Source organism: Bombina bombina, chromosome 3, assembly GCF_027579735.1.
Source record: "Bombina bombina isolate aBomBom1 chromosome 3, aBomBom1.pri, whole genome shotgun sequence".
NCBI lineage: Eukaryota > Metazoa > Chordata > Amphibia > Anura > Bombinatoridae > Bombina > Bombina bombina.
In genome coordinates, this window is record NC_069501.1 from 645548308 (window position 1) to 645564676 (window position 16369).

The window sequence follows — 16369 nt, forward strand, 5'->3', positions numbered from 1 at the left end:
TCTTAAGACAGCTGCTCCTTAACTGGTCCGCTGCCTCTGAAGCTGCGGACATCAATCTTCCCAATAGTGTACACCTCCGATTGCCCGCAAATCTGCAGGTGGCGGCATTACACAAGCAGTTCACTAGATTCATTCATTCAGCAATGTCTGCCAGACTTTGATAAATCGGCCCCTCTGGGAGAAGTTAATGTGGTCATGATATACAAAGTCCTGAAGGTAGTGTGCATCGGACTTTCACTCACGTGTTAACTTTTAACTTTCAATTTGTAATATGATCACTAACCCAGATGCATTATGTTTTTTTTTTTAGCACAGTTAGCATGTGAGTGAAAAATTTAGTCAGCATTCCACTTGTAATCTGGCCCATATTTGGCAAATTGTGCTGCTGTTTAATGCACTTCAAACCATATTTAACAAATTTGTAGCCCCAGTGTTTATAATTTGCATTAAAACTTTAACAATGCTGGCTTTTCCTGAATAATATAGACTGTACATAAAACTGAGTTTATAATAGGAGCGAAAATATATACATGTGGCACACTGTACAGAGCACCACAACTTAAAAATAAATGAAACAGTGCTCCTTTAGGAAAAAAAAAGTTAAATCAAAGTAAATATAAAAGAGAACATATTGTGTTAACAGCAAAATAGTTATTTTTTTTGCTAAATGATCATTTTTAAATTGTCAGTGTACCCACTGCCTATAGTGACATGCAATAAAGTTGTATTCTATTACCTTCTGAGCATGGGCAAGAAGTTGAGTTCCAGCTACTGTTCAGTGAATGCTAGAGAAAGCCGGCTCAAGTCGCTCTAGAAGATTTGACATTGTGCAATATATGCCTTCCTGTAGAGACCAATTGATCCTGCACAAATAAATTCCTTTAAAGTGTTTAGTGATTTTGTATTACAACAATGAACTATCTTATAGCCCTTTAATCAACTTGATCTACATAACTTAAAAATCTTCTTCTACCTCCAACATGCATCCATTTTCAAAATTAAAAAAGCCAAATTACTTGTTTATACGTTCTTTATATGTGATATGAAAGGCATTATAGCTGTTTATATCTAAATCTATCTGTCTGTCTATCTAATTTTTTGATGTGCATATGTATATTTATAGACACACACACACACACACATATCTGTATATGTTTCTGTTTTTCCTGAGTATTTACTCTGTTCCGTCCTATTCTTTATCTGTAGGCTCCTGAGGTGATAATGTCACAGCACTATGACGCGAAGGCAGACTTGTGGAGCATAGGGACTGTCATTTATCAGTGTCTTGTTGGCAAACCACCTTTCCAGGTAATGTCACATATTTATTGTTATTGATTTCAGTAAGTAGCTGATCTTTGTATTATCACATTCTTCTGGTACATGACAAAGCTGGAATGATAACCGTAATATATTTGCCTCCAAGTGAATATACATTGTCTACTGATTATTTGAATTCTTTTTTTCATGCAGTGCCTGGAGATTTGAAATAAAATGGTATAATTGCTTACTGAAGGGCTCAACATAGTCAAGACTGAAAATATATTTTATACTCCTTATCATATTAATCTTTAACAAATGTCTTTCTCTCCTCCTTTTATTATATGGCAATTGTTTCCACTTGCAATGTTATTGTTGTTTGCAATAGAATATATGAGTATTGAGAAATAATTGTATGCAAAGATAATAACAAATATGCAGTATATTTCTCAGTACTGATCCATTGCTTACCTTTTCTAATTAAAAACTATGGCCTAGATTACGAGTTTTGCGTTAGAGGCTGTGCGGTGCTAACGAGCAGTTTTCCCTCACCGCTCACCTGCAGCGCTGGTATTACGAGTTTTCAGAAACCCGTAGTTAAAAGACAAGAAGTGAGCGTTGAGCAAAATTTTGCTCATTACCGCACTCCAATACCAGCGCTGCTTAAGTCAGCGGTGAGCTGGTCGTACGTGCTCGTGCACGATTTCCCCATAGGAATCAACGGGGAGAACCGGCTGAAAAAAAGGCTAACACCTGCCAAAAAGCAGTGTAAAACTCAGTAACGCAGCCCCATTGATTCCTATGGGGAAATAAAATTTATATCTACACCTAAAACCCTAACATGAACCCGAGTCTAAACACCCCTAATCTTACACTTATTAACCCCTAATATGCCGCCCACACCTACATTATACTTATTAACCCCTAATCTGCCGCTCCAGACATCGCCAACACCTACATTATATGTATTATCCCCTAATCTGCTGCCCCCAACATCGCCGACACCTACATACTATTTATTAACCCCTATTCTGCCACCCCCAATGTTGTCGCAACCTACCTACATTTATTAACCCCTAATCTGCCGTCTGCAACGTCGCCGCCACTATATTAAAGTTATTAACCCCTAAACCTAAGTCTAACCCTAACACCCCCTAACTTAAATATAATTACAATAAATCTTAATAAATATTACTATTAGGGATGCACCGAAATGAAAATTCTGGACCGAAACCGATACCGAAAATTGAGGATGCCCCTGGCCGAAAACTGAAACAAAACCGAAATTGTTTTTTTTTTCTTTTTTAACTACACAGCACAGTGTATGTGTGTAGCTGAGAGAGTTTGTAGGCGGGAAAGCTCCAACAAATGGGCGTGATCACTTGTACCGTAGGGCGTGATCTGCAGTGAAACTGGTGAAGCTCTACAAGGGAGAGCGTGGTTATAGCCAGACAACAATACGAGGTGGATATGTGTTTTGTTTTTTGGTGTAGTTATCTGTGCGATGGGTGTGGCTGCACCTGATCGTCTCTCATTGTATCTCCGCTTAGTTCCTGGTTTGGGTCTCACATTGACCCGTCAGATTATATGTCCGGAGCCCCAAATGGAGTCTGCCTATCACCAGGACCACCGGACTTAGCTACGACCTTACGTGCAAGGTGGTTATAGAAAGTTACTGTGCTTTTTTGTATACACTGTCTGGTGGGTGCTAATTTGTACCAACTGTGTGCGAGCTTGGGGCTTATGTATAGTGTGCACGCATATTTGCCTCGGGCAAATAGAATGTCTACGCACAAGAGGCTGATGTATAAGCACTGTATATAAGGCTTATACATATTCACTGTGTGTGTTTAGGGCTGTGTCTGATAATATCAAGTGTTTATAAACATGTTACTTATCCTCCTTTGAATACTGTATTCAGAACTTTGGTTTCCTTCTAAAAAAAAAAAATAGGGCACTGCTGGTTTCAAATATCATCATTTCATGGTACTTATGTGTGTGCTCTGTGTACCATGCAGTGCTGTGCTGCTCACCTTATGCTAAGGATAGACCTGCAACTCAGTAGAACAGGGGAGGGCTGTACATTTTTAGCCATTTTGCTCCTCTTTGGGCCGAAATTGGAGTTGCACATTTTCGGCGGGCCAAATTTTGGTGCATCGCTAGTATTATTCTTTATTTAGTTCTGTGTAACAGAATCAGATTTAACCGTTTTATTATTATATGCAAAACAGTAAGTCAAGTAATTAACTCAAACACCAGTTCTAGGCTAGCATCAAATTTGAAATATGCTACACAATAATTTTACCGAAAGTAAAAGGCAAAAAAAACGAAAACCGAAATAACCAAAAATTCAATTTTCGGTCGAAACTTTCTGCGGCCGAAATTTCGGTGCATCCCTAATTACTATCATTAACTAAGTAATTCCTATTTAAAACTAAATACTTACCTATAAAATAAACCCTAAACTAGCTACAATATAACTAATAGTTTGTATTTATTTTAACTAGGTAGAATAGTTATTAAATAGTTATTAACTATTTAATAACTACCTAGCTAAAATAAATACAAAAGTACCTGTAAAATAAAACCTAACCTAAGTTACAATAACACCTAACAGTACACTATAATTAAATAAATTAACTAAATTAAATACAATTACCTAAATTAAATTATATTAGCTAAAGTACAGTAAACAAACACTAAATTACAGAAAATAATAAACAAAGTACAGATATTTAAACTAATTACACCTAATCTAATAGCCCTATTAAAATAAAAAAGCCCCCCCAAAATAAAAAACCCTAGCCTAAACTACCAATAGCCCTTAAAAGGGCCTTTTGCGGGGCATTGCCCCAAAGTAATCAGCTCTTTTACCTGTAAAAAAAAATACAAACAACCCCCCCAACAGTAAAACCCACCACCCAAACAACCAACCCCCCAAATAAAATACTATCTAAAAAAACCTAAGCTCCCCATTGCCCTTAAAGGGCATTTGGATTGGCATTGCCCTTAAAAGGGCAGTTAGCTCTATTGCAGCCCAAAGTCTCTAAACTAAAAATAAAACCCACCCAATACACCTTTAAAAAAAATCTAACACTAACCCCTTGAAGATCGACTTACCGGGAGAAGTCTTCATCCAAGCTGGGCCGAAGTCCTCAACGAAGCCGGGAGAAGTCTTCATCCAAGCCGGGTGAAGTGGTCCTCCAGACGGGCAGAAGTCTTCATCCAGACGGCATCTTCTATCTTCATCCATCGGACGCGGAGCGGCTCCATCTTCAAGACATCCGACGCAGAGCATCCTCTTCATCTGGAGTCTTCTTACTGAATGAATGTACCTTTAAGTGACGTCATCCAAGATGGAGTCCCTTAGATTCCGATTGGCTGATAGAATTCTATCAGCCAATCGGAATTAAGGTAGAAAAAAATCCTATTGGCTGATGCAATCAGCCAATAGGATTGAAGTTCAATCCTATTGGCTGATCCAATCAGCCAATAGGATTGAGCTTGCAGTCTATTGGCTGATTGGAACAGCCAATAGAATAATATTTAATAACTATTCTACCTAGTTAAAATAAATACAAACTTGCCTGTAAAATAAAAATAAACCCTAAGCTAGCTACAATGTAACTATTAGTTATATTGTAGCTAGCTTAGGGTTTATTTTATAGGTAAGTATTTAGTTTTAAATAGGAATAATTTAGTTAATGATAGTAATTTTATTTAGATTTATTGTAATTATATTTAAGTTAGGGGGTGTTAGGGTTAGGGTTAGACTTAGGTTTAACGGTTAATAACTTTAATATAGTGGCGGCGACGTTGGGGGCGGCAGATTAGGGGTTAATAAATGTAGGTAGGTTGCGGCGACATTGGGGGCGGCAGATTAGAGGTTAATAAATATAATGTAGGTGGCGGTGATGTTGGGGGCAGCAGATTAGGGGTTAATACATATAATGTAGGTGGCGGCGGTGTCCGGAGCGGCAGATTAGGGGTTAAAATTTTTATTATAGTGTTTGCGATGCGGGAGGGCCTCGATTTAGGGGTTAATAGGTAGTTTATGGGTGTTAGTGTACTTTTTAGCACTTTAGTTATGAGTTTTATGTTACGGCGTTGTACCATAAAACTCATAACTACTGACTTTTAAATGCGTTAGGACTCTTGACAGGGTAGGGTGTACCGCTCACTTTTAGGCCTCCCAGGACAGACTCGTAATACCGGTGCTATGGAAGTCCCATAGAAAAAAGACTTTACGTAAGTCGTTTTGGGGTAAGGTCAAAGAAGTGTGCCGTGCCCCTAAACCTTCAAGACTCTTAATACCTGCAGGCGAGAAAAAGCAGCGTTAGGACCTCTTAACGCTGCTTTTTTTTAGCCTAACGCACAACTCGTAATCTAGGTGCATATATGTTTTAAAAGTTCAAACATGGGAGGGAACTATAGGTGGGGAAAGTTATAAGAACATATTTACACAATCATTGTCCTTGGCTTGGGACATATATTTGCAATGTCTAACTTTAGAGAGGTTTAGGTAAAATATATTTTACTCATCTAGTAGTGGTTGTGAAATAAATGGAGCATAAGGAGGAACACAGAAAATCATTATGATTAAAGGATTATTTTCTGAGATGGGTTCTAGATTCATACTCTTTAGGGCAACATTTAACAAATCACTGATGCTATTGCTGAAAGTTTGGGTAAAATATTGAAGAAAGTAGAGTATAGAGATTTGGTTCTACAACACAGCTGAACTATTAGATCATATGGTGCAATCAATTTTGAATTTTAGTTTATGGTTTGGATGTGAGAAACCCAACTAAACAATAGAAGTTGTTTGAGTAATATTTGAGTTGTTTAAAGTATAAGAGAGTGTTTGAAAGAATAGTAAGTGGAATGGTTTGAAAGATATATATCTTTCATTAACCCACAGATGTGAACATGACGTCCTACTGGGGAATCTGCAAATATTAACACAGTCCCAATCTAAAAAGAAAGATAGTTGTTTATTTGTTTTGCTAGTCATGATGTCTGTGTGAACTGTGTGGAAATGACACATTATGACTTCCTTTGGCCCATGATTCTAGCATAATCACATAAGAATCAAACCTCCTTGACAAAGTATATTGAGTGGCCAGTATCCCCTGAAATCGTACATGCTATCATTCATACAAATCCCTGAGTTTCCAAGTTGTAAAGGATGCCTTTCCGGGTCCAATAGTAGATCTGAAATAAGGGGAGGAAGATGGAATGAGGATTGGTTGAGATGTGGTCCTATCAGAAAGTCATGTATTTGGATAGAACAGGTTTTTTTACATGCTTTGTCATAAGGGAGTGTGAAAATAGAAACATAGATATTGACGGCAGATAAGAGCCATAGACCCAGCAAATCTGCCAGATATTTGGTAAAAGTATAAACTTGTCTAGTTCATAGGATAGCCTTATGCTTGTCCCAGACATTCTTAAAGTCCCCCACAGTGTTTGTTATTACTACCTCTTGTGGAAGTTTATTCCATGAATCAATCACCCTTTCTGTAAAGAAGTGCTTCCTCAAATTACTTTTACTCAAAAAAGTTTTAGACCATGTACCATTTTGGTAGCCCTCCTTTCCACAGATTCAAGTTTGTTTATATGCTTCTAAAGATAGCCTCCAGAAACTGCATAAATAAAAATAGAGAAGCGCTCAACCTGGAAACGAACAATAGCATGATTGCTTGTTCTATGGCTAGTTACCACCCAAGAAGCAGCCTCTTTTTGCTCAACATGTGCCTTTCACAGAGAAGAACTTTCCTGAAGCATATCAGTCTGATCCTGACTTCACAGTACAGTCCAGCCCCAAAATACCAGGCAATTCCTTTCTGAACGAGAGAAACAGCAAAACCCCAGACGTATGTTTCGGCCTATTGTGGGCCTCGTCAGTGAGGTGCAGCCATATCCTTCTAGGCACAATAAGCAACGGGTCCACGTCTGGATTCCTGCATCACACTTAGGGAGACTTCCCAAAATGTCATAATTTGTTTAAATAAAAAGAGAGAAGCGCTCAACCTGGAAACAAACAAAAGCATAATAGCTTGTTCTATGGCTAGTTACCACCCAAGAAGCAACCTCTTTTTGCTCAACATGTGCCTTTCACAGAGAACTCTCCTGAAGCATATCAGTCTGATCCTGACTTCACAGTACAGTCCAGCCCCGAAATACCAGGCAATCCCTCTCTGAACGAGAGAAACAGCAAAACCCCAGATGTACATCTTGCACACAATACTCAAGATGAGGCCTAACTAATGATTTCTAACTCTACCAAAACATCCAAGCATTCTGCTGGCATTGCTCGCTGCAGTACTATATTGTTTAATACATTTTGAAATAATAATCCCTAAGTCCCGTTCGTCATTTGTAACAGTCAGTAAGTGTCATTGAGTCTATAATTAACGTTTTGGATTTTTCTTCCCTAAATGCATAATTTTACACTTTGCTATGTTAAACTTTAGATCCCAGTCATTTGTCCAATCCTCCAAATGTTGTATATCACCAATCATCTGCAAAGAGACCTACTTTTCCCTGTAGCCCTTTGCTGATATCTATATGTTAAACAAAACAGGCTGATAAATATGTTAAACAAAACAGGCCCCAGAACTGACCCCTGAGGAACACCACTAGTAACAGCCCTCTCTGCTGAATGTACTCCATTTACTGATACATTTTGTTTGTTGTCCTTAAGCCAGCATTCTACCCAGTTCACAATTTTTGAGTCTAGATCAAGGAGATACAGTTTGTGAATTAGTTTGTTGTGTTTGGACGGTGTCAAATGCCTTGCTGAAATCTAGATATACTACATCAACTGCTCCACCCTGGTCTAATACTTTTGTTACATAATCAAATAAGTCAATTAGTCTGACATGTCCTAACTGAAGTAAAACCATGTTGATTTTTGTCCTCTAAAATATTTGTCTTTATGTAAGTCATAATTCTTTCTTTTAAGAGACTTTCCATTAATTTTCCTACTACTAAAGTTAAACTAACTGGCCTGTAGTTACCAGATTCTTCCCTACTGTATGAAATGAATTCTTTCATATACTGCTTCACAAAGAGGAAACATTTTACTTAAAGGGATATGAAACCTAATTTTTTTTCTCAATTAAAACAGAGCATGCAATTTTAAACTTTCCAATTTACTTATATGATCTAATTTGCTTAGTTCTCTTGGTATCTTTTGCTGAAAATAATACCTAGGTAGGCTCAGGGAGCTAGCTGGCGATTGGTAGCTGCACATATATGTCTATTGTCATTGGCTTACCAAAATGTTCTACTAGCTCCCAGTAATGCATTGCTGCTCGTTCAACATATGATGCCGAAAAAATTAAGCAAAATTGATAATAGGAGAAAATTGAACAGTTGTTTAAAAATGTATGCTCTGTCTAAATCATATAAGAAAAATGTTGGGTTTCATGTCCCTTTAAGGTCCTACATCTGTTAAAACTATGTCATTTTGGTTGGGTCTTTTTTCCATCTTACAGTTGCTATGACACAATTCGCTGTATCCATTCCTTCAAAATAGTTTTTGACTTGTCCAAAACATTTGTCATGACATGATTTTGAGAACATTGTCAAATAATTTTCTTTATTTTATACTAAGTAAGTCAATAAATTGAAGAAACTTTGGATTGATTTCTTGGGGTCACAAAATACATTTTTGCATTTTTTATGGCATCTCATCTTCTGAATAAATATCACTGGTATTTGGATGCAATGAGGGCCTTTACTAAAACCCCACAATTTGTATATTTGTCCAATAAAAACAAATCAGGGGTTGAATAGTTTCTTTTTTTATTGAATTCTCTACTATGTTTAACACAGTGCCACCTAAATGATCAAATCTTGTAATCTTGTGCTCTAACAAAACCAAGGAGAGGGGGAAAGAGGGGGAAAGGGTATTTGCATAAAAATAATGGCAGTTAGTAGAAGATGGGGCCTCACACAATTACCCCCCTAACGTTCATAATTAACTTTTTGTTTTCCCTCAATAATTTATCTTCTGGAACCTTCCTTTGGTTTAACACCTACTATACGTTTGTAGAAGTTAATACATAAGCTGAGTCACACATTCGGCTCACTGTAGATAAGAATAAATGCTAGCTAGCCAACCAACCAAGGGTTGTGTCTCCTCCAGTCACCTTTCCCTTATTTAGAGAAGCAAAGGAGAGCACCAGTGCAGGATTTATCAGAGATTAAGCCACACTTTTTATTTATGTATTTATTTATTTAAGAATGCAACTCGTACAGAAAGCTAAAGGAGAAATACAGGAGCCCTGCACTGAATAGGAATTGAATTAATATCTGAGCATACTCCTGTGTAGAATGATTAGTTAATGCAAAATTAGAAATTATTGACCAAAATATAAGTAATTTCTATATCTTGGCCTATATCATTGCCAAGTGATGGTGAACCTTGGCACTCCAGATGTTTTAGAGCTACATTTCCAATGATGCTTAGGCACTCTGAAGTCCAATTGAGCATCATGGGAAATATAGTTCTGAAACATCTGGAGTTCCAAGGTTCGCTATCACTGTTCTAGTTAATATTTACTAGTGAGACCCCCCTCTCCCAATGGGGTTTGGACAGAAAAAACACCACACCCCTTTACTGTTAAAAGGATTTGATTCCTAATATTGTCTACCATAGGAGAACAGACATAGGGAAGGGACCTTGATGTGTTGACTAGGATATAGGCCAAGATAAATAAATTACTTATATTTTGGTTTTAAATTTCTAATTATCGTGGTCCTCCTCGTCCAATACTTACCAAGTGAAATGACTACAAAACAGTAGCAACCAAAAATAAAAACTGACAACAGAGAATAGTTAATGCTAAGTGCTTTATTTAGTAATAGCTGGGCTCAAAACATTACTGCAAAATCTAGCAGACGCAGATTGTTGAACATCCAACTTTTAATGTGTAATGAAAGTGTGAGGTGTTTTCCACACAGCAGCTTGGCACACATCTGAAAAAGAAGTGTAAATCTGAAAAAGAAGTGTAAATCTGAAGAGTCTACAATATAAGTTAAGTGAATCCTGAACCGGATGACCTTGAAGCTAGTAGGCTTTAGAGATTCAACATATTATCCAGGTTGTCTTTACCGGAACATATTCCTTGCGGTGTCTCAACTGGATGACAAAGAGACAAGATGATTTTCTGAATTTTCTTGTCTTTTCCTAATAACAATGTATACATCTGACCACATCCAACATATAGAACGCTTTAACATCCTTCGACTCTTTACTTGAACAAAAAGATGGCAGAATAATATCTTTAGAGTTATGAAAATTAGATACAACTTTCGGCAACAAATACTTATCTTGATGAAAACGAGAAAAGGTTCTTCTATGGAAAGATTTTGCAGCCCCAAAACTTCTTGCTAATGTGATATCAACTAAATACACTCGCCGAGATTACAAGTTTTGCGGTAACAGGGGTGCGGTGCTAACGAGCCTTTTTTTTTTCACCGCTCCCTTAAGACAACGCTGGTATTACAGGTTTTTTTATACCTGGCGTTAGCCGCAAAAAGGTGAGCGTAGAGCAAAATTTAGCTCCACATCTCACCTCAATACCAGCGTTGCTTAAGTCAGCGGTAAACTGGCTAAACATGCTCGTGCATGATTTCCCCATAGGAAACAATGGGACAGATTCAGCTGGAAAAAAACCTAACACTTGCAAAAAAGCAGCGTTCAGCTTCTAACGCAGCCCCATTGTTTCCTATGGGGAAATAAAATTTATGTCTACACCTAACACCCTAACATGAAACCGAGTCTAAACACTCCTAATCTTACACTTATTAACCCCTAATCTGCCGCCCCCGACATCGCTGACACCTGGATTACATTAACCCCTAATCTGCCGCTCCGGACACCGCCGCCACCTACATTATACTTATTAACCCCTAATCTGCTGCCCCCAACATCGCCGAACCATACATTATAGTTATTAACCCCTAATCTGCCCCCCCAACGTCGCAGCAACCTAACTACACTTATTAACCCCTAATCTGCCGCCCCCATCGTCGCTGCTACTATATTCAATTTATTAACCCCTAAACCTAAGTCTAAACCTAAGTCTAACCCCCCTAACTTAAATATAATTTAAATAAATCTAAATAAAATAACTACAATTAAATAAATTAATCCTATTTAAAACTAAATACTTACCTATAAAATAAACCATAAGGTTACATTGTAGCTAATTTAGGATTTATTTTTATTTTACAGGCAAGTTTGTATTTATTTTAACTAGGTACAATAGTTATTAAATAGTTATTAACTATTTAATAACTACCTAGTTAAAATAAGTACAAATTTACCTGTAAAATAAATCCTAACCTAAATTACAATTACACCTAACACTATCATTAATTTAATTACCTAAACTAACTACAATTAACTACAATTAAATTAAATAAACTAAATTACGAAAAACAACAAACACTAAATTACAGAAAATAAAAAAATAATTATTTTTTTTAAAACTAATTACACCTACTCTAATCCCCCTAATAAAATAAAAAATCCCCCCAAAATAAAAAAAAAATCCCTACCCTATACTAAATTACAAATAGCCCTTAAAAGGGCCTTTTTCGGGGCGTTGCCCCAAAGTAATCTGCTCTATTACCTGTAAAAAAAAAAACAATACCCCCCCCAACATTAAAACCCACCACCGACAATCCCAACCCTACTCTAAAACCCACCCAATCCCCCCTTAAAAAACCTAACACTACCCCCTTGAAGATCACCCTATCTTGAGACGTCTTCACTCAGCCGGGCACAAGTGGACCTCCAGAGGGGCAGAAGTCTTCATCCGATCCGGGCAGAAGAGGTCCTCCAAGCGGCAGAAGTCTTCATCCAGGCGGCATCTTCTATCTTCATCCAGGGGGTTTTAATGTTGGGGGGGTATTGTTTTTTGTGTTAGGTGTAATTGTAATTTAGATCCTAAAATACAATGTAACTATTAGTTATATTGTAGCTATCTTATGGTTTATTTTATAGGTAAGTTTTTAGTTTTAAATAGGATTATTTTATTTCATTTTATTTAAATTATATTTAAGTTAGGGGGGGTTAGACTTAGGGTTAGGGGTTAATAAATTTAATATAGTAGCGGCGACGTTGGGGGCGTCAGATTAGGGGTTAATAAATGTAGATAGGTATCGGCGATGTTAGGGATGGCAGGAGTGCAGTGGTTTAGGGGTTAATATATTTATCAAAATGGCGGCGATGTCCGGTCGGCAGATTAGGGGTTAAAATTTTTATTTAAGTGTTTCCGATGTGGGGGGGCTCGGTTTAGGGGTTAATAGGTAGTTTATGGGTGTTAGTGTACTTTTGAGCACTTTAGTTAAAGGGACAGTCTACACCAGAATTTTTATTGTTTTAAAAGATAGATAATCCCTTTATTACCCATTCCCCAGTTTTGCATAACCAACACAGTTATAATAATATACTTTTAACCTCTGTGATTATCTTGTATCTAAGCCTCTGCAAACTGCCCCTTTATTTCAGTTCTTTTGACAGACTTGCAGTCTAGCCAATCAGTGCCTGCTCCCAGATAACTTCACGTGCACGAGCACAGTGTTATCTATATGAAATACGTGAACTAACACCCTCTAGTGGTGAAAAACTGTTAAAATGCATTCAGAAAAGAGGTGGCCTTCAAGGTCTAAGAAATTAGCATATGAACCTCCTAGGTTAAGCTTTCAACTAAGAATACCAAGAGAACAAAGCAAAATTGGTGATAAAAGTAAATGCGGTATGCTCGAGTCGCGGAAGAAAAGTGAGCGATACACCTGTACCTGCCAGAATCGTAATACCAACGGGTGTTAAAAAACAGCGTTGGGACCTCTCAACGCTGCTTTTTAAGGCTAGCGCAAGACTCGTAATCTAGCAGACTGTTTTTAACATAAGGAACCATAATGAGATTGTCTGTAAAGGTTCAAAAGCAGGCAACATGAGGGCTTCTAGAACCAAAGAAACAAAAGATCTTCTGACAGGCTTAATATTAGAGAAGGCCTGAAAAATCTGTATCACCAAAAGATGCTGTGCCCACTGAGTCTCTAAAAATCACAGAGAGTGCCGAGACTTGGACTTTTAATGTGGCAACAGAAAGACCTTGTTAAAAGCCATTACGTAAGTAATTATTATCTGACATCCAACCCGAGAATACATCTGAGTCTGTAGTAGGTTTTAGATGTGGAATGTTTCCTTGCTTGAAGCAGAGTTTGAATCAAAGTAGGAGATATATTGAGACTACTCAACATTGATCACTCAGCAGCCAAGCCCCCAGATTCAGCTTGTGTAGTTGTGGATGTAACACTGGACCTTGATGCAATATGCCTGTAATATATGGAAGAATCTAAGAAGGCTGAAGGGGCAGTTTTAGAAGAAGTGAGAACTAAGGCATGTGGGGCTAATGAGGCACAATCAGAATGAAGACAACTCTTTCTCTCAGAATTCGCTATAAAAGATGAGGAATTAGGGCAATCGGAGGAAATACATAAATTTGGTTGAAGTCCCAAACTTGGGCAAAAGCATCCACCCCGTAGGACTGGGGTGGATATGTAATGGCTGAAAAAGTGAGGAAATAGATTGTTCTGACTGCTGGCTATAAGGTCTATCTCCAGAAACCACATTTCTGTTTTATCATCTAAAAACCTTCTCTGTTTCACTTCCATTCCATCAATAAAAATGTTGTCCTGCTCAGGTAACCCGCCCCAGGTTCCAAAGACCAGGAAGATAAACTGCTATCAGATGAAGCACAAACTTCTGTGCCCAATGAAAAATCAGGGCTTCCATACGAAGGACTGACGCTCATTGGTAAGTATTGAACAGGTCTTACAGTTAGAAGTTTAGGCACAGTGATCACAGCAGTGCAGCACCGCACTGAGAGCTTGGACACACTGTCACAACAGCCCTCCTGATATCCAGATATAGCACACATGCTCAGCGCAAACATGATCCTTAAAATCAGGTCCTGAAGACGTCATGGGGAAGATGGCGGCGTCAATGAAGAAGTACTCTTGGGACACCCCAGCAGCCACCGTCAACTAGCCTGAGAATCCCCAACATGCCTCTGCTAACCGGAACCCCAAACCAGAAGTTAAATAATGTAAGCTTTCAAAGTTGGGAAAAGGAAAGCCCAAAAGAAAAAAATTAAGCCTCCACCAATGATAAACAAGGGAGATGGAACCTTTTCCTGACCCACCTATGGCAGACATAACTAGAAATAAAGGGAATGTATGGTGAATGTCCTTTTAACAGTAAAGGGTGTGGTGTTTTTTTCTGTCCGCGCCCCCTTGGATGAGGTAGTCTCACTCGGTAAGTATTTGACTAGGAGGGCCAAGATAGAAAAATGATCCATGTGAAAAGTGGAGATATGATGAATAAAGTTGATAACTTTAAAAGGGAACTTGATAGATTATTTAAAATATATTACATTCACTTGTCTTGTCTCCTTAATGAAATCAGAAAAGTTATGGATGTTAATATAATAAATAATCGTGAATGGGAGAAGGCTGTCTTGAAACATAATAAAATAAAAGACAATGACTGAACCAAGTTATATAGTTTGAGACCTATAACCCAGTGCACACAGCCAACCAATTTCTTTATATAATGCAAAACATCCATCAAAAACCTAAATAGTATTGGAGCAAATGACCAATAAAAATAGTTATTTGGAAAGCTATAGTACTAACATGAGAGATTACGTTTGCTTAGTCTTGTACATTTAAAGGGATGGTGTACTCAGTTTTTTTCTATCATCCATATAAAAGAACAGCATTAAAACATGCTTAATTATTCTTTCTTTGCCTGACAAAATATATAAATGAAAAACTGTTTAAACTAAACTAATGCTCATTGACTAATAGGTGCTTTCTACTAATGCTCATTGCCACTTCCCACAAATGATCATTGGTTGACAGGTACAATGGGCATTTGTAGGAGATACGCAGCCGATACTGTTTTGTTAATTTTAGATTACATTTAAATGGCTATTACTTTATATTTTAAAGAAAACGCAAAGGTAGCACTCAGTCACCTTTTATTAAATACCTTTTATTAAAGTGATCAGCGTTTTGGGGCTTCTGTCCCTTTTGTCAGAAAAAAATGTCAGCATATGGTTGTTATTTAGTAACTACTATAGGTTAGATTACGAGTGGAGCACTAACGTTTGCAAGAGAGCGATAAGGGGTTTATCGTGGGTGTTTGCACTTGTCGTGTTTACCGCTGGTATTAAAGATGATCGATTGAGCACAATCGAGATTTACGGTAGAATGATTACTGTGTCCTCAGAGCTCTGTTTAACTGTTTTGCAAAACTAAAAAGTTGCACAAAACACACCAAAAAATGTACAGTTACACTCATAACAACCCTATCTAATAAAAATTATATAAAAATATATTGCACAGCTATAAGGTTAGGGGAAAATATCTAGTCTGCTCTAAAAATAAGAGATATATACTTATAACGGTTGAATCTGGTACATATTATTACAATTTATTAAAAATATAAAAAAAATTAAAAAAAAACACAATAAAAAAAATAATCAAAAGTGCTAAGGACTTTATATCAATAACAGGACAAAGCCTTACACATATAATCAGCAATAGCAAGCAAACCGAAAATAATTATGCAAACAGATAATATTGCATATCAATTTAAATAACTCCCATCAATCTAGGGCTAGGTGTAAATAACAAGCTCAGCACTACTATATCATGCAAAAGCATAGTCCCAAATCACCTGATTTAATATAAACAATCCAAATGATGACTATTATATCTGGTTTGAACTTGCACATAAGCCAGGAGTAGTTGTAAACTTATAGTGTCCTGAAAAACTGAAAAGTAAAATGTCTGTAGACGTTCTTTAGGCTAAGGGCATAACCATAAAACACAATACGAAGTGCAGGAGTTCATCAGAGTGAAGCAGCTGGTGTTGTTCACAGACCAACTAATTGCAAACCAACTAATCGATTATGAGATTTGTTGACAGCTATTTTCATAATCGATTAAGTATTCTAAGTGTTTTTAAATAGATATTCCTATATACACTCACTGGACACTTTATTAGGTACACCTGTTC

General features: G+C 37.3%; 1 protein-coding gene across 3 annotated transcripts in view; it reads left to right on the top strand.

Moving 5' to 3' along the window:
• Positions 1-16369, top strand: part of ULK2 (unc-51 like autophagy activating kinase 2) — a 439206-nt gene that overhangs the window by 292564 nt on the left and 130273 nt on the right. For all 3 annotated transcript variants that reach the window (XM_053707357.1, XM_053707358.1, XM_053707359.1), the window contains exon 8: positions 1207-1308. In XM_053707357.1, the coding sequence (XP_053563332.1) occupies positions 1207-1308 (102 nt within the window). The remainder of the gene's footprint in view (positions 1-1206; positions 1309-16369) is intronic.